The sequence below is a fragment of the Letharia columbiana genome (genome assembly GCF_014066305.1).
Source record: "Letharia columbiana isolate WasteWater2 chromosome Unknown Sc0000012_s0, whole genome shotgun sequence".
Classification (NCBI taxonomy): domain Eukaryota; kingdom Fungi; phylum Ascomycota; class Lecanoromycetes; order Lecanorales; family Parmeliaceae; genus Letharia; species Letharia columbiana.
This window is the reverse complement of record NW_023501050.1, coordinates 692,352-709,966: the sequence shown is the minus strand read 5'-3', so window position 1 is coordinate 709,966 and position 17,615 is coordinate 692,352. Positions and strand designations below refer to the sequence as shown.

The 17,615-nt window shown below is 37.9% G+C and overlaps 4 protein-coding genes across 4 annotated transcripts; 2 read left to right on the top strand and 2 right to left on the bottom strand.

The window, feature by feature from the left end:
• Positions 1-4,009: 4,009 nt before the first annotated feature.
• Positions 4,010-5,220, top strand: HO173_004773 (uncharacterized protein; the record flags this gene model as incomplete). Its single annotated transcript, XM_037306694.1, has 2 exons — positions 4,010-4,351; positions 4,507-5,220. 2 exons carry the CDS (start codon positions 4,010-4,012, stop codon positions 5,218-5,220), a joined length of 1,056 nt encoding a protein of 351 aa, XP_037166632.1.
• A 1,672-nt stretch (positions 5,221-6,892) lies between these two features.
• HO173_004772 (uncharacterized protein) lies at positions 6,893-8,113 on the top strand (the record flags this gene model as incomplete). Its single annotated transcript, XM_037306693.1, has 4 exons — positions 6,893-7,378; positions 7,443-7,491; positions 7,548-7,896; positions 7,972-8,113. 4 exons carry the CDS (start codon positions 6,893-6,895, stop codon positions 8,111-8,113), a joined length of 1,026 nt encoding a protein of 341 aa, XP_037166631.1.
• Positions 8,114-8,624: 511 nt separating this feature from the next.
• On the bottom strand, positions 8,625-10,084 carry HO173_004771 (uncharacterized protein; the record flags this gene model as incomplete). Its single annotated transcript, XM_037306692.1, has 3 exons — positions 8,625-8,803; positions 9,553-9,634; positions 9,710-10,084. The coding sequence occupies 3 exons, from the start codon at positions 10,082-10,084 to the stop codon at positions 8,625-8,627; spliced, it is 636 nt and encodes a 211-aa protein (XP_037166630.1).
• Positions 10,085-11,685: 1,601 nt separating this feature from the next.
• Positions 11,686-11,977, bottom strand: HO173_004770 (uncharacterized protein; the record flags this gene model as incomplete). Its single annotated transcript, XM_037306691.1, has 2 exons — positions 11,686-11,875; positions 11,958-11,977. The coding sequence occupies 2 exons, from the start codon at positions 11,975-11,977 to the stop codon at positions 11,686-11,688; spliced, it is 210 nt and encodes a 69-aa protein (XP_037166629.1).
• Positions 11,978-17,615: the final 5,638 nt, after the last annotated feature.

Below are 17,615 nucleotides of genomic sequence, written 5' to 3'. Positions count from 1 at the left end.
ATAGCATATAGATCTACCTTCGTAAAGATATCTAATCAAAATTATAACTTTAAATACTTTAATAGCTTAATAGTCTCTATCTTAAGATATTTCTTTAATCTAATATCGTATACTTAGCTTTAGAAAATATATATTCCAACTTCGAGAATATAGTAGAAATTAAGTAGATATTAATAGCTATCTTTAATAGTAGAGAATATCGAGTACATTACTAAGGTTCCAACTATTAGTCGAGTATTATTATTATATTATCGACGAGTATAAAGAGATCGCGAATATATAGATCGAGTTCGTTATCGACTATAATCCCCTATCTCTTATTTCTATTCTTTTACTATAAGTACTTATTCGTAGTCTCTTTATTAGACTTATTAGAAGAAGTCTTATTAGACTAATAAAGAATCGATATTTAATCTTCTAAAACTCCTTTATTATAGCCTTTATATTTGATTATTACTTAGAGTTCTAATTATTAAAATAGCTTTATTTAATTATAGAATTAAGAATAACGCGCGATATATATCGATAATCTTTTCATCTTATTCTAGTACTTTAATAGCTTAGTAAATCCGATCTAAAGAGATTTATACATAAACTTATAGTTAGCGAATTACTCTACGACGTTCTTAAATATATTAGCTAGAAAGTTTATAATAGAAAGAACTTCTTTTAGAGTAACTCAATAACCTTTCGTTACCTTAATAGCGTTATAAAAATTACATAGAAAATCACGAATATAAATAAGCGTTTTCCACTCTTTAGTAGTTAGTAGATTCTTTTTAAAGATTAGTCTTCTTATTAATAATAGCTATAATAGTAGCCTTAATTCTTTTAATAGCCTAATTAAGTATTAAGTATTAAGAGTTCTATTATATTTTATTATTACGTCGTAATATAAGACTCTTAATTCGATTTTTAAAGGATTATATTCGCTAAGAACTTTCTATAATTTAAATAATAATATTATATAGCTTATCGAGAGATTTTAATTTACGCTACTACTTTAACTAAGTATTAAAAGAAGATATAATCTTATTCTCCAAGTACTTATAATCATTAACTATCTTTCTTAAAGAGAAAGTTTTAAATTGCTAGATTAATTATATAACTATTATATCGAAGACGATATTACTTAGTATTATAGAAGACTTTCTTCTTACTTAACGAAGTAGTAATAGTAATAATAAGAGTATCGTTATTATAAGCGTTATCTATAATAAAGTATCTTAACTTATTACAAATCCTATAGTCGTTAAGTATACTAAGGATAATTATAAGCCTAATTTAAGTCTAAATATTCCCTTTATAGCTCTTAAAGGACGAGAGTAATAGTATATAGCTTCGACTTTTCGCTTATAAAATACGTTATTATAGCTAATAGTTTAAGACGATTTAATAATATTTATATATTATATATAATATAAATATCTAAAAGGGCTATAACTAATATATATCGTAATCGCTTCTTTCCCTCCTCGAAGAGACCTTTCGTATATATCTTAATAATGAAATTAAACTTCGAAAGTATTTGATTAATAACGAGATTAACGTATTTAAGAAACGTTTAAAACTTCGTATTTCTAACTTACTTAAAAGAAAGATCTTAAATTATAGTCTATTAAAGATATAGATACTTTAGAGTATTCTTATCTAGATTAATACCTATTAACTTCGCCCTTCTTTTCTCTTTTAATTATATATTAACTTTCGCCTCTATAAAAGTATAGCTATATTAATATCTACCTCGTCTTATATTCTCTTTTTAGCTATTATACTAGCCGTAGAATCGATAAAGTAATCCTTCTTTAAATATCGAGAGATAGCCTCTAAGCCGTTACTATAATTATAGATCTTTAAGTATCGATTATAGACGAATTTATTACCGCGCACGGTTATATACTTTATAAATTATAGAGATTTTAGCCCTTCGTCTCTTACTAGATACCTCTTAATATCTAAGAGACACTAGATCCGAGCCTAGTATTTATAGTAAATTCGATATAAGATTCTCGAATTCGAAGGATATAAAGGTATCTTCTCCATTATTAGGTCTTTTCGTAGATTTAATAGATACCTTAATAAGTACTAAATAATCGTCTCAAGGCCCGAGAAATAGATCGTTTCTTTAGCTTAATCTTAAGAACCACTAATCTTCAAGAGTCGATATTTATATACGCTTAACAATCTTACTACTAAAGGCTATAGACTCTACAACGATATTAAATAGGTTAATAAAAAGTAGAGGCCTTCGATAGCTCGGAATCGCTATTATTATATACATAATAAATATATATATTAAATAAAGAATGGGGGGTTTTTTTTTTTTTTTTTTTTTTTTTTTTTTTTTTTTTTTTTTTTTTTTTTTTTTTTTTTTTTTTTAATTTTAAGGGGGGGGGGTTGGTTAGGGGGTTTTTGGGGGGGGGGGGAAAAAAAAAACCCAAAAGGCCAAATTCCCCTTCAAAGCAATTCCCCCATTCAATTCTTTCCCTACCTACCAAACCACAATGAAAGCGCGGCGAGTGAGACAAAGTGGATGGAGGAGTTTTGATGGCAAGGCGGAAAGTCAGGAGCTAGGCAGGTAGGTGGGGGACGGTTGGATTTTTTATACCGATGGTGGGAGACAGGAGGGCAATAAGTAGCTAGGCAGGATGAGTAGGTGTGAAGGCAAAAGACTTAAAGGTCAAAACGAAATCTGCGGCACCGGCAAATAATATTAGGATCTGAAGGACATGCAGGCATGGCAATCAACAGATGTCCGAAACTGGACAGGTTTAAATATGATTTGTTTTGGTAGGCACTGGATTGGAGAAAGGGCAGGCAAGGGGTGCATCCGGTCTACAGCCATGGGGATGCTTTAGGGGAGTGTTACGAGCGTACCTTACACACACCAGCCATGGCTAGGGCCGGGGAGCATCTCCTACATATCATGCCTCCTTCCACATACATAGTTCGGTAGCCTTATTATCCAGTTCACACCCATACGGTATGACATGCTGTCCACACCTTGGAGAAAGATCTAATCTTCGATTACTACTAAAAATACGCCCACAGACTTAAAAATGCACGCTTATAAATGATTATTAAACTATCAGACTAATAGTCTAGATTAATCTATCAAATACCGACAATCTAGACTATTAATAAAATCATCGACAGCAACTATTGGTCAGTAGACAGTCAGACTAATAGTCCGATAAATAGTCCAGGACTATCGGGCGCCTATGGTACCCCGCATATCGAACTCTTAATGGCTTGAGATTCTCTTCCTAGCTGCTGTTGCAGTGCGGGTTAGCGAAGCCCGAAGTCCAATGATTGCCTGAAGCTGTCTGAGCGTCGTTGTGATTGGTCAGGTGACCCTGGGAGAACGGGAGATGTTCAAGGATGCTAGGGATAAATTCGTGAGCCTCAGGGTCGTGACTTGTGACTCGTGACTCCTGGGCGGTGGCTGCCCCCCAACTCTAAAGCAAGAGCACCTTTCTCTACACCATCTTCCCTTCTCTTTTTCAACAGCCCATGGAGAACAACATTACCTATCTCCCTTTGCTTTTCAACTGGTTTTCCAAACTGATGTCAAAGCAGCATACTGATCCTGACATTTTGTAAGACAGCGACTGCTAATGATTTCCGCTTGTTTTGGCCCTAGCACCCTCTTTCCAACTCCGGAATCAGTCCTCCCGAGAGAGAATCCTGCCGTTGAGCGTCTGACTAGGAGAATGTGTATAGTCACGGCTTTAATTGTGGCCGGACTCGAAGTATTATCATGTGAGGCTCGCGGTGAGTGTTGATGTCGGCGAGGATTCCGGAATAAGTCGCAGTGCAAGCATGAATCACATAAAGTCATCTCTTGTCTTCGCTCTCTATTGATAAAGAAACCTTGCATAATTGTGTTGAACTGTTTATTCTTGCGCCATTGATCAAGCGCTGTGCTTTCGCCGCAAATTTTCGCACTCATAAAGCCATTGCACGTGCATCTTCGACGTCTACAAGCCTGTGCCCAAAATAATTAAACATGACGGACAAGAAGTATCTGAAGACCCGTTTGGACCATCATCCGTTGGGGACCGCAGTCACTGGTACAGCTGGGTCGACACCTGATGTGCTTGCCATAGTCAGGGATGTGATTGACACAATAAGAAAGGATGGCGACATCGCTGTTCGAAAGTATTTCGAGAAATTTGACAAATGGTCGCCTCGTGCATTCAGGCTCTCGAAAAGTGAGATTGATAAGGCAATTGCTGCATGCCCGAAGCAGACCATCGACGATATCAAAAACGTCCAAAGAAACGTTCGAGCCTTTGCAGAAGCACAGCGGAAATCTATCACAGACTTCGAACTTGAAATTCGTCCCGGTGTCCATATTAGCCAAAAGAAAATTCCCATCAGTGCTGTCGGATGGTAAGTATCTCAAGATCCGCATCGAAGACAGAATTTTACCATAGTAGTCATATTCCTGGCGGAAAATAACCTCTTCTAGCTTCAGCTCACGTGACGATTCTCACTGCCAAGGTTGCCGATGTACAGACTGTAGTGGGATGCACTCCCCCAATCCTGGGCAAGATTCCCAATGCAACAGTGGCTGCTATGTACTATGCCGGAGCCGATGAGATCTGGGTCCTTGGAGGCGTCCAGGCTGTTGCTGCCATGGCGTGCGGTACGGAGACGATGCCAAAGGTTTACTTCATCGCCGGTCCCGGTAATGCCTTTGTAGCAGAAGTAAAGCGCCAGATGTTTGGTGAAGTTGGTATCGATATTTTTGCTGGACAAACCGAAGTTCTAGTCGGGGCCTTGCTCTCTCAGGCTGAGCGCGGACCCGACACTCCTGCAGTGCTTATTACGACGTCAGAAAAGGTTGGCACCGAGTCGATCAAGATGGTTGACAAGATGCTCGAAATGCTACCGACCGCCACTTTGGCCGGCACGTCATGGAAGACTTTTGGCGAGGCTATCGCTGTGCCTACATTGGAGGAGGCGTTCAAGCTTGCCAATGAGTACGCTAGCGAGCATGTCCAGGTTCTTACTCGGCATCCAAGAGAGGCGTTGGAGAAGATGCAGAATTCCGGCGCCCTATTCCTCGGTGAAAAGACTTGCGTCTCGTACGGTGACAAGGCAATCTTCTGCTTGCTTGTCGTGAATAGGCTTACATTGCTAGGTGATCGGCACAAATCACGTCCTGCCCACTCGAAAAGCAGCGAGATATACGGGTGGATTATGGGTCGGTAAGTATCTTCGAACCGTGACTTACCAAGAAGTCACTTCGGAGAGCGCCAGCGGTGAGTTAGGTAGGTTGTGCGGACGATCAGCTCGAGCCGAAAATTTCGAGGGTCATGCAGGGAGTGGAGATCTGAGAGCGCACAAGTATCTTCGAGATGACTTCGAATAGATCAACCAGGGGTCGCAGAGCGCGTTGATATTATAGTCAGATTCATCCATGACCTGGGCGATGCTATTCCTGTCACGGAGATGCTCCAGAAAATGATAGGTACAAAGTCCGTGGGAAAGAAAGACAGCATCGAAATTGGGGGTTAGCATTTTCACATGGGCGAGATAATGTCTAGATGTCAATTACGGCAGTCATCTACCTCTTATGGAGTCAGACTCGGCATTACCAAAAGAACAGCAAAAGAAAAAAAGCGCTCAGAAGTCTATCCATTCATAATTTTTTATCTACCTTGATGACCGTCTCATGGACGCAGAGAGTGAGGGTTCCCGCCATAATGTTTACTGCTCCTCCGCTAACAACCGATCCAATGAGGGCTAATTACTAATTCATACCCCGAAACTATGAATCCTTACCGAATCATACCCCTAATTACTGAATCATACCCCTAGGGGTATGATTCAGTAATTTGCCATTACTTGGGGTATGATTCGGTAATTTGCCATTCATGACAAAAATCGCAAAGGAGAAAATTCGCGACCTGGGCCATCCGACCATAGAAAAGAGGAAATATCTCCGACCGTATTTAATGGGTGACCTACCAGCTTAAATATCAGACGAAAGCCGAGTGGGTGTTAGCAGCAGCTCCCACGGGCGAGGTGGGGGGCCCTAACGGGGGCCCTATTCAGGTCTAAATAGGGGTGTCTGGCTGTCAAGCGCAAGTGGGGGCCCCTTTTGGCGGCCCTACGGGGGCCCTATTTAGGTTTAAATAGGGGTCTGGCTGTCAAGCGCAGACACCCCCGGGACCAGGCTTTTTTTGCGCTTGACAGCCAGACACCCCTATTTAGACCTAAATAGGGCCCCCGTAGGACCGTCGCAGGGCCCCCGTGAGGGCTGCTGCTAACAGTGGGCTAAATTTGGCCCCCCAGCCTGTCTACACCCAGTCTGTGACTCTCACACATAGTCTTCACTCCCAATAGTCTACACAGCAAGTTTGGTAAATTACCGAATCATACCCCAAGCAATTAATCCTTACCGAATCATACCCCAAATTTTGGTGTAGGGGTATGATTCAGTAATTAGGGGTATGATTCGGTAAGGATTCATAGTTTCGGGGTATGATTCGGTAATTAGCCCGATCCAATGATGGCGAACACATCATGCATGTTGGGGAGCAGCCGCGCTATATCCTTCCCGGCTTTCACCTAGAACCTGTCAGAAATACCCCACACCCCATTTCCGTCATCGCACCACCATTATACCGATAATTCCTCCGCTACGGTCCACAAAACTTTACGAACTTCTCCGGACATTGAACTCCGTAGCAGCGCTCGTGGGATCACATGACCACTAGAGCAGTCCGTAACTGCTTTGTAAGTCAGGTATTGCTTCCTCGGGCGAATGCCCGCGACATCGGCTTTCTGGACATGACTAAAAGCCGGTCGGAGAGTAGACGTCTTCCCGGGCTCATGACCCTTTTGCTATCTATTTAAAATTCTCTCGTAAACATTTCGCATGCCGCCTGCTAGTCGGCCTGACATGTCTCCATCCGCCATCACACCGGACGCCTCGCCCGGCGACTCCGAAAAAGTAGTCCTCGTCCGCATCGCCCACGTCTACTACACCCACGCCAACTTCGAGCGCGAGCACCAATTCCTGACCGACTTCGGCCTCACAGAGGTTTCGCGCCTCAACGTGTGGGAACCCAACGAGACCATCTACTACCGCGGATACGGATCCGAACCTTTCTTGTATTGCTCGACAAAGGGCGAGGAAGATGCCTTTGGGGGCACGGCGTTCGTGGTGGAAAGCAGGAAGGATTTGGAGTTGGCGACTAGGGCCATTCCGACCGCGAGTGAAATCTGGGAATTGAAGGATGCGCCGGGCGGGGGGGAGTGTGTGACGGTGAAGGATCCGGTGGATGGGTTTATGGTGCATCTGGTTTATGGGCAGGTGCAGAGGGAGATGAAGGAGCAGCATGAACAGAAGGAGTTCAACTTCGTGAGTGCTTTCTCAGACACCAAACGTTGACGGAGAGGGTGCCTGACCGTGGATCGTTCTGCAGCCCACAGAGAAGCATCGCTCGGCGAACAAATTCCAACGGATGCAAAAAGGTGAGCACCCGCACACCCCATCCCAGATGGAACCCCATCTAACATAACCCCAACAGGCCCGTCCCAGGTCTACAAACTCGGCCACTTTGGCATGGCCGTCACCAATTTCGCCAAATCCTTCAACTTCTGGACCGGCCACTTCAACCTCAAACCCACCGACCTGCTGCACAACGCAGAAGGCCGCGACATCACCACATTCATGCACCTGGACCGCGGCCAAGAGTTCGTCGACCACCACTCCTTCTTTTTCTTCGAGGGGCCCAAACCGCACGTGCACCATTCTTCATTCGAGGTGTTTGATTTCGACACCCAGGTGCTCGGGCACGATTGGTTGATCAAGAAGGGCTACGAGAATTGTTGGGGCGTGGGGAGACATGTATTGGGGAGTCAGATTTTTGATTATTGGTACGTGTGTTGCCGCCTCCAGTGACTGCGGGTGTCTGCCTGGGTCCCGTGGGTTAACAGCTGACCTTTGTGTAGGTTCGACACCTCGAAGTTCATCCTGGAACATTACGTCGATGGCGATCAGGTCAACGGCGAGACGCCTATCACGAGGGATTTGGCTTCGCCGGATAGCTTATATATTTGGGGTCCTGATGTACCCCCCAGATTCATGGACTGAGTGTGTCTGCATGAGGATTGACCAGCAAGCGTATGTAGACCTCTGTGCATTTTTGGTTGTGAATATCAGAAACTGAGTAGGCGTTGTGGGTGATGAAGCGTGGGTTAGGCAGCATCGGATAAGGTAGACAAGATCGTACAGCGAGTCGAGATGTGATGATTTGATGGTTGAACGCTGCTGTCTCTGAGGACAAAGTTTAAAGTAACGGTGAGAAGTGGTCGATGCTATCTATTTATGAGAAACGTTGGATACGCGATACGAGCTCCCGTCCCGATATCCATGCCCATGTTTTGGTGCAGCCCGATGCAGCATCTGCTCACTCATAGTAGATCTCGTTGATCAACATACCTGCCACCGCGTCAGCCTTACCCACCATCCGTGCACCCAAAACCTAACATACCTATCCCCTCGATCTCAACCCTCATATCATCACCATGGTTCAAAACCACCTTCGGGTCTCTCATCGCCCCGATCCCCGGCGGGGTCCCCGTCATAATCAGGGTTCCTCGCTTCAAGGTGGTTCCTCGCTCCAGGAATGCATCATTTCCGACACGCCGAATATCATCTCCTTCCTGCTCGAGTCCTGGACGACGTTTCGGTTGTGGATGGCTCTGATGCGGAGGCTGTGCGGGTCGGAGATTTGCTCCTGCGCGACGAGGACGGGACCGATGGGGGCGGAGGAGTCGAAGCCTGAGAGGCCGTCAAGTACTCCGGCGAAACGGTGCGGAGCTGGTGGATCTTACCTTTTGAGAAGGACCGCTGCGGATTCCGAAACCGCTCCGTCCTCGCGCTGACATCGTTCCCGCACTTATAACCCAACACGTACTCCAACGCCTTTTTTTGGGGGCAATGTCTCTCCCCGTTTTGCCAATGACAACCGTGAGTTCGGCCTCATAGTCGCTCGTTCCGTCCTGACAATGTTTAGGCACGCTGATTTTTCCGCGGATAGGGTCCGCACAAAGCTGCTCGTGGCTTGATGAACAGGACCGGATGGCTCGGGATTGGCATTTTGGCTTCTCTTGCGTGGTCACGGTAGTTGAGGCCGAGGCAGCGAATAATGGGGGTTTCATCCGCAAAGATGGGGGAAAGAGGCTGGGCGACTGTCATTGTCTTCTCGGTACGAGGCCGTCGAATACGGAACCGGTGATAACGTTTGCCTCAATCTTTTTCTTTTCGACGGATGCAACTCCAAGATCAGGGTAGGTCTTGGGATCTACTTGACCCAAGTGGATCGGGCATCTTCTTGGGCAACGAAGCGAATAAGATGGGTTCAATTCGAGGGCATGATGGCAAGTGATGAGTTCGATTTGGCAATATTATGTTTCTCTCTCTCTCTTTTGAAAAGCACAAAACTGGTATTTAAACAAATTTATTAGAAGTAAGAAATGAAGTGGGTCGAATGTCTATATTGTTTACTTTGAAACGTGCACAGAACTCACTGGGAGCCGCATGCTTAGTGGGGCAGTGTGCGTTTCGGCATAATTTCGCGGTGACTGAGGACCTCAAAGGCTCAATGGCTTGCTTTGTCAGCCAAAGACGTCAATTGAAGTCCCGTGGGAAGAAGGCAAAGAAGCAAATGCACGCTGAATAACATACATCATGCGGCAGAATTGGCATGTCGACCGTGATTAAGAAGAGTATGCCCGGGTTCTTCCGGATGCTCCAGTCTAGCAGCACGCGGTACTGGGGCATCAGGAGGGTCGTGTCGACGAAGCCGGGGCACACGGCGCTGACCCGGATGCCCCTTTTGCCGTAGTCGAGCGCGTCCGTCTTGACGAGGCCGAGGACGCCGTGCTTCGAGATGATGTACAGGCCGTCCGCGGGCATGGCCACGAGGCCGAGGATCGAGCACACCTCGAGGATGGACCCGCGGCTCCGTCCCCGGTGGTCACCGTTTCCTCCTCCTCCTCCCCCTCCGGGCCCATCGGACGAGGACGCGGACGCGGCGGGCAGCGGGTCCTGCGCCTCCATGACGCGCAGCACGGCGCACTGGCAGAACCACAGACCGCGCAGGTTGAACGCCCAGCAACGCGGTCGAAATCCTGCGTCAGGCTCGCGCCCGTGGGCCGGAAGGGCGCGGCGATGGCGGCGTTGTTGACGGCGTAGTCGATGCGCCCGAAGCGGGCGACGGTGTCCCGGTCGGCGCGGTCGACGTCGGCTTCGGAGGCTTGGTCGACGGTGAGGAAAAAATAAAAAAAAAAAAAAAAAATAATAAAAAAAAATTATTAATTAATTAATTTTTATTTATATTTTTTTATTTATTTTTTTATAAAAATTTATTTTTATTTTTTTTTTTTTTTTTTTTTTTTTTTTTTTTTTTTTTTTTTTTTTTTTTTTTTATTTTTTTTTTATTATAGTTTTTATTAATTTAAGGGTTTTTGAGAGTTTTATTTATTTGGTTTTTTTTTTAGTTGTTTTTTTTTTTTTTTTTGTTGTTATTTTTTTTTTTGTTTATTTTGTGTTTTTTTTTATAATTTTTTTATATTAATTATTAAAAAAAAATATTATAAATATAATTTATAAAAAAAGATTTATTATAAGATTCAACGTACCTACCCTAAAATCCTCTTGAAGAATCTTTTTATATCAATTATTTTTCAATCTCATGATATCGTGGTTTAAGATTCCTCCCGGGAGTCTTCTAAGAAAGCGAGTCTTCTATAATTATTTCCGTAAATACGAGTGCCAAGACTCGTTTTCGAGATCTGGCTACTGTAAATTACATTCACGCTTTTTAATTTCTGACTTTAGATTTAAGCGATTTAGTCAAAGTTCTCGTGGGGGTAATATTCTCGAGGTCTTACGGGGGTGATAGAGGGTAGTAAAATGTGATAGAATGGGGTGTGATGAGATGAGGTGTGATAGGATAAGGTGTAGGCTATAAAGTAGTATTACGTCAAAGCGTAAAATACGGCTTAGTTATTAGTGGTAGAACTGAGAAGATCCTAAGCGAAAATTCTTCTAATTTTTAAAAATACTCCTAGGATCTCTATAAAATACGATATTATTTTACACTATAGCTACTTATACCCTAAGCCTTGTTAATGCGGGTCGAAATATTCCCCGCCTACAATTTTACTAAGACTCTCCAGGTATGATTAATAAAACCCCTCTGCCGATCTTAAAGTAATTTATGCTGCGCAACGGGGCGGGGTTTGACCCCCGAAGCTTACCCCGCCTCGCCCCGTTGCGCAGCCTCAGCAGCGTAGTGGTATTGTTAGGAATTATTCCTTCGGGGGCTCTACGGGCCCCTACGGGGCCTACGGGACCCGAATAGGGGTGTCTACCGCGTGAAGTGCGGACACCCCCGGGCTCGAAATTTCGCCCACTCGGCTTTCGTCTGATGTTTTTAGACTGATAGAATTCTCATCAAATACGGTCGGAGAAACTCCCTTATTTCTATGATCGAATAAGCCAGATCGCGGATTATCTCCTTCGTACTTTGAGGCCGCTTTAATAACTTACCAAATCATACCCCAAGCAATAGCAAATTATCGAATCATACCCCATATTTGGGTATAATTTGGTCTAGGGGTATGATTCGGTAATTAGGGGTATGATTCGGTAAGGATTTATACTTTTGGGGTATGAATTAGTAATTCGCCCGTGAGGGGGAGGAATACGATGGCCGTGGCGGCGGGGAGGGAGGAGAGGGCGGAGGCGGTGGTGGCGAGGCCGGCGATGCGGGTGCGGCCGTGGTGGGCGAATTGGAGAACGCAGGCGCGGTCGATAGAGCCGCCGGCGCCAGTTATTAGGGCGACGCTGGATGGGGGAGAGACGGTTAGTTAGGTGGGAGGTTCCTAAAAGCGAGGTGGATGGGGAGAGCTAAAGGAGGGTGGTTTACCCTGATAGATCCAATCTCATAGTGACGAAGGAGAGGGGCGAATTACTAATTCATACCCTAAAAGTATAAATCCTTATCGAATCATATCCCTAATTACTAAATCATACCTCTATATTAAATTTCATTTAAATATAAGATATAATTCGATAATTTATTATTATTTAGAGTATAATTTAAAAAATAATAGCTTTCTAATATGAGAGGATTTAATAAAGTTAATAATAGCGATAGGCTTACTAAGCGTCTAGTAGTAGTCGTCGACTTTAATTATTAATAACGATAGTATTTACGCTGCGGGCGGGGTTCGGAGCGAGATTTAACCCCGAAGCTTACCTCACCCCGTTACGCAGCGTAGTAGAAATTATTTCTTCGAGGGCCCTATAGAGCCTATAGGAAAAGTACTTTTTATCTTTCGATTACTCTACTTATACGCTATCATTAATGATTTTAACAGCCTCTATAGCTATTATTTAAATAGTATTAGAGGCTATTAAAGTTACTTCTACTTATGAAATAAGTTACTTATTTACCTCTATAGTCCTATTTCAGTTCTATAATAAATAGAAAAAAAACGACTTCTAAGTTACTTCTCTGAAGGAGCAATAACACTTCATAAGCTACTTATTTCGTATTCTATTACACGCTCTAGAGTAGTCTTTTATATATATAACACGCTATTATAGCTAAGCTTAATTCTATAGACGTTATAATTAGAAAGAAGTCTAAACGCGCTCTAATAGACGCCTACATCAGCTATTATTATAACTTTCACCTCTACTTCTATAAGAGGTCTTCGCTAAAGTGAAGGTGGAAGTTATAATAACTACGCTGAGGTATTATCATAGCAATAGCTTTAGAAGATATTTTATATGATCATAGTGTTAGCAACTCAGCTAAAAAAGCTTAGTCCCGGAGGTGTCTGCGCTTAACGGTTAGACACCTCTATTTAAATCTAAATATCTTCGTAGAGCCCTCGTAGGCCCGTGCTATAGCCCTATAGGCCTTGAGGGCCCTCGTAAGAGCTGCTGCTAACATATAAATCACTGTTAGAAGGCGTTCTCCGGCCGTTTATATCCACTAAGGCCCTATATCGAATATAGTTAACACGGTATTATTACTACGAGACTATTTAAGAAGAAGAAGAAATAGTTATTATTTATAAGTCGAAATTAATGAGGTGCTATCAAAGAACTAGTAGCTTATTACGTTTCTACTTATTATAAGTAGAAGTAACTTTAATAGCTCCTATTTAAAATACTATTATAGTTACTTTCAATTATTTCTACGCGATATATTTATTATACTCATTTTCTTTTTATAGTATATTATATCGAAGAATAATAAGTCGAAATAGCTAAAGGCTCTCGAGAACTATAAGACTCTTCTTATTAATTAATAGCTTCTACTTATAAAGAATATATCTAAGATTATTCTTAAGTATCTTAAGAGTAGTCTTAACGATATTAAACGCGAGTATATATCCTATATAGTCGCCGAAGTCTTACTTTATATAGTATCTTTAGTAATTATAAAAATAATCGATTAATTAAATAATAAAGAATTTCTTAACGCTATACTACGTCTAGAATAGTTTATTAAGCGTATCGAAGGCGATGTAATAACTATAAAGAATTCTATAGAAATAGTTATTATTAAAATTTAAAAATTTATAAAAGCGTAGATGAAAGGCCTTCTAGTCGCCTTCTTATCGCTATTATAAAGTATAATAATATTATATTTTATATAGCTAGCACCACCCCTAGACTTAGAGAATAAGAAAAATTATTAGATTATTATTAAAGTAAAGAATAATAATATCGCTAAAAGATTTTATATTAATACTCTAAAGCAGCTATAGAACTATATCGAAATTTATCTTAAGAAATATTTAATATTTAAAGCTATAGAGATCGAAGTAGTTAAATAACTTAAATCTAGAGATCTTTAACTTCTAATAAAAACTCGGGAGAGCGTTAAAATTCTAAGAAATATTAAGAAAATTAAAAAATAAGTAGCGTATTTCGGGAAAGACGCGTTTATTTTAATTTTTATATTTAATATAATAATCTATAATATCTCTATTAAAATCTATTAATTCTCGAGAGATATCGAGAGTCTCGTTAAAATCATTATCGATATTAATATATATAGAATTCTTAGAGCGGAAATTTAATATCTAGACTGGCTAAATAAAAATAAAATTAGAAATTTATCGATTAAGACCTCGACGATAATCGTTAAATTTATTAATCTATATTACGCGAATATTACTTAAATAAACAACTTAAGCTAAATATTATTAAGAGGAAATAAATATTATAATTATATTAATTATATATAAGAGAGTAGAGTTATTAGATACTTTCGCTATTAGAAATCTAATTATATTATATCTTTATATAAAGTTAAAGAATCTATCTATATATACTATATATAAAATTATAATTCCCGCGTATATATAAAGCTTTAAAAATAGAGTTTTAAACTTAAATACGCTAATTATTAAGATTAATATATAATATTTAACTTTAAATATAAAAGAATAAAAAGTATTATTATAAAAGTGATTGAGAAAAGAATAAAGCTTTAAGTTTAAGCTTTCTATTTCGAGGGTAATATTAATTAATTATAAATTAAAGATATTTAATTATAGAATCTAGATATTAATATAATTATATCTTAGAATATAGAGTTAATTATATTTAAATCTAGAAAGACTAGAAAGTCTTATATTAAGAAATCCACGAAAGAATTAAATATGATAGAATTAATCGCGAAGAAACTCGGCGAGAAGGCTATAATTATAAGTGTCGAAGGTATCTTAATTAAGAAGCTTAAAGGGTCTTTTTAATTAATATTAATATTTTAAATTAACGCTTAAAATATAAGTATTATAGTAATAGCGAATATAGATATTCTTTTATCTACTTTCGCGGCCCTATAAAGCCTTAAAGAATATCTATAAAAGATAGTAGATACGGGGAAAAAGAGGAGAATAGACGCGAGAAACCCTCTCTTATTATTATATAAAAACCGCTATCGTAAGTAAAAGCTAAACGATAGAATATTATTTCGAATATCGTTAATAATCTAAACGAGAGCTCTTAATTAGACGAATATAAGGGGTATTACCCCTTTAAGATTAAGCTTTCTTTATTATAAGAGTTCTATAATCTCTTCGAGAACGTAGATAAAGAGAATTAATTGTTTATTATAATAATAAAGTCTATAAATAAAAAGATCGATAAATTATTAGACTCTCTATTTTATAATAAATAGAAGAATATAAAGAAAACCTCGATATAAAGAGAGACTAAAGAAAACTATATAGTATCTCTTAGAGAATTCGAATTAGAAATTATATAGGGAATATTAAGTAAGCGAACTTTTATCGAATCTAGCGATTATACTACTTAAAGCGTTATTAAATTTATAAATACGTTAGACTCTATAAGTATTATAATTAGCGAAAATTCTTAATAAGTATATACTTAAAGAAATAAATAATAAAGTTATTAAAGATATAATTTAAGATATTATAATATAATATTAATAAGTTACTAGACGTAATAATTCTATTATTTTAGAATATTTCGAAGTTTAAATACGATATCCTCGCTATTTAGAAGCTCTAGAAGTACTCTTAAAAAAATTAAATATATTATTTAGCTTTAGCGAACTTCTATTTATATTATCTAAATCGAAAGAATATAATTAAAGTCTATATCTATATTAGTATTAAGATCTTAATAAATTAATAATACTCTCGAGTTTATAGTAGTAATTTAATTATTATAATATTTAAATTATAAGAATTAAAATAAAGAATCTTATATATTTATAATATATATAACGTATCCCCCTTTTAAAGATAAAAAGCGTATTTTCGAAAATATAAAAATAAGATCGCTAGAGATTACTTAAAGATTATAACTCTTAATACTCTTTAAACCGCGATTATAAGAAATATAATCGATAAACATCTAATAATAAACGATTTTAATCTATATTATTCTCTATAGATAAACTTAGAAAAATATTAATATATAGAAATAAATTAATTAATAGATATAATTGATAAAACGAGACTTTAGCTTCTAACGTTTAAAGATTTATTAATCTTTAAATTGAGAAAGCGAAGTAATATTATTATTATAGATTTAATATTCGCTATAACGACTATAATTAATAATATAATTAAATGCGATATTATAAAGAAATAAAACTTCGATTTAAATTACGAAGTAATTCTTATAGAATTAAATCGAAATATTTACTTTAAGCCTCTAAAAGAAACTTAAAATTAGAAAAAGATTAATATAATAGATTTTTAAATTAAACTTTAAATTAGATTTTTAGTTATAAATAAATTAATTATAATAATTAAGAATCTCGATAAGTAGATATACTAATTTATTATAATTCTTATCGAAATAACGATAAAGACTATCTCGATTAATAGAATTATTATAAAATCTAAGCCCTTTATAAATAAAGAGAGTAAATAAATTATATCGAAGATTAGAAGCCTAAAATAAACGTAATAACTAATCTATAATTACTGGAATTAAAAAATATTAAATTAAGCCCGTAACGCTAAAAAGAGGCTTCTTAAAAATAAGAAAATCGAAAGCTAAAGATAATATATAAAAGAATACAATAGCGATGAGAAGCTATAAAGATTTAATAAATAAATTAAAAGTAAATAAATTAGAATCTCTTCTTTTACTCTCGAACTAGTAAAATTAAATAATACTATTATAATCGAAGTCGAGAAGAAGATAATACTTTTAAAGAATACTTTCTTTTCTCGAATAAGATAAATTAAGCTAAACGACCTCGAAAAATATTATTATTCTATATTAAAGAAATTTCTAATTATTATAATTCGAGAAATTCGATAGACGATACTTATAAGTTATTTAAATAAAACCGCGGGCGAGAATAAACTAATTTTTCGAATTTTATAACTCGCTCTAAAATATATAAAAATATAATTAAGATATATTTATAATATATATATCGATCTAGGATATTACTTAAAATACTTTTATTACTCGAAGATAGTAATATTATAAAAGCTCGATAAGAACGATTATATTTAATCTAAATTATATTAATTAATTACTCTTCTTAATATACTAGAAAAGAGACTTAAAAAGATTATTATTATAAGAATTAGTTATCTAGTAGAGGAATATTAATTTTTCTCTAAGAAATATATAAGCGAGCGAAAGTTATTATTAATTAAGAATATAATTTATATAATATTAGAAGAAATATATAAAGTCTAAAAGTTCGAGAATAATTAAATTATATTATTATTAATATTAAATATTAAAGGCGCTTTTAATAACGTCTTTCACTCTTAGTTAATTTATAACCTACGAAAATAAGATATTAGCGAAAAAGCTATTAAATAAATTAATAGCTTTCTAAGTAATAGATTTATAATTATCACTATACCCGAGAGCGAATTTCTTAGATATAAAATAAAAATAGAAATCTTCTAAGAATTCTCTATCTTCTCTATCCTCTATCTATTCTATAATGTCGATATTACTAATATATATAGAAAGAAAGACTATCTAATATCGACGTATATCGATAATATTAGCGTACTTATAAGGGGTTCTATAGCTTAAATTAACTGTGAAA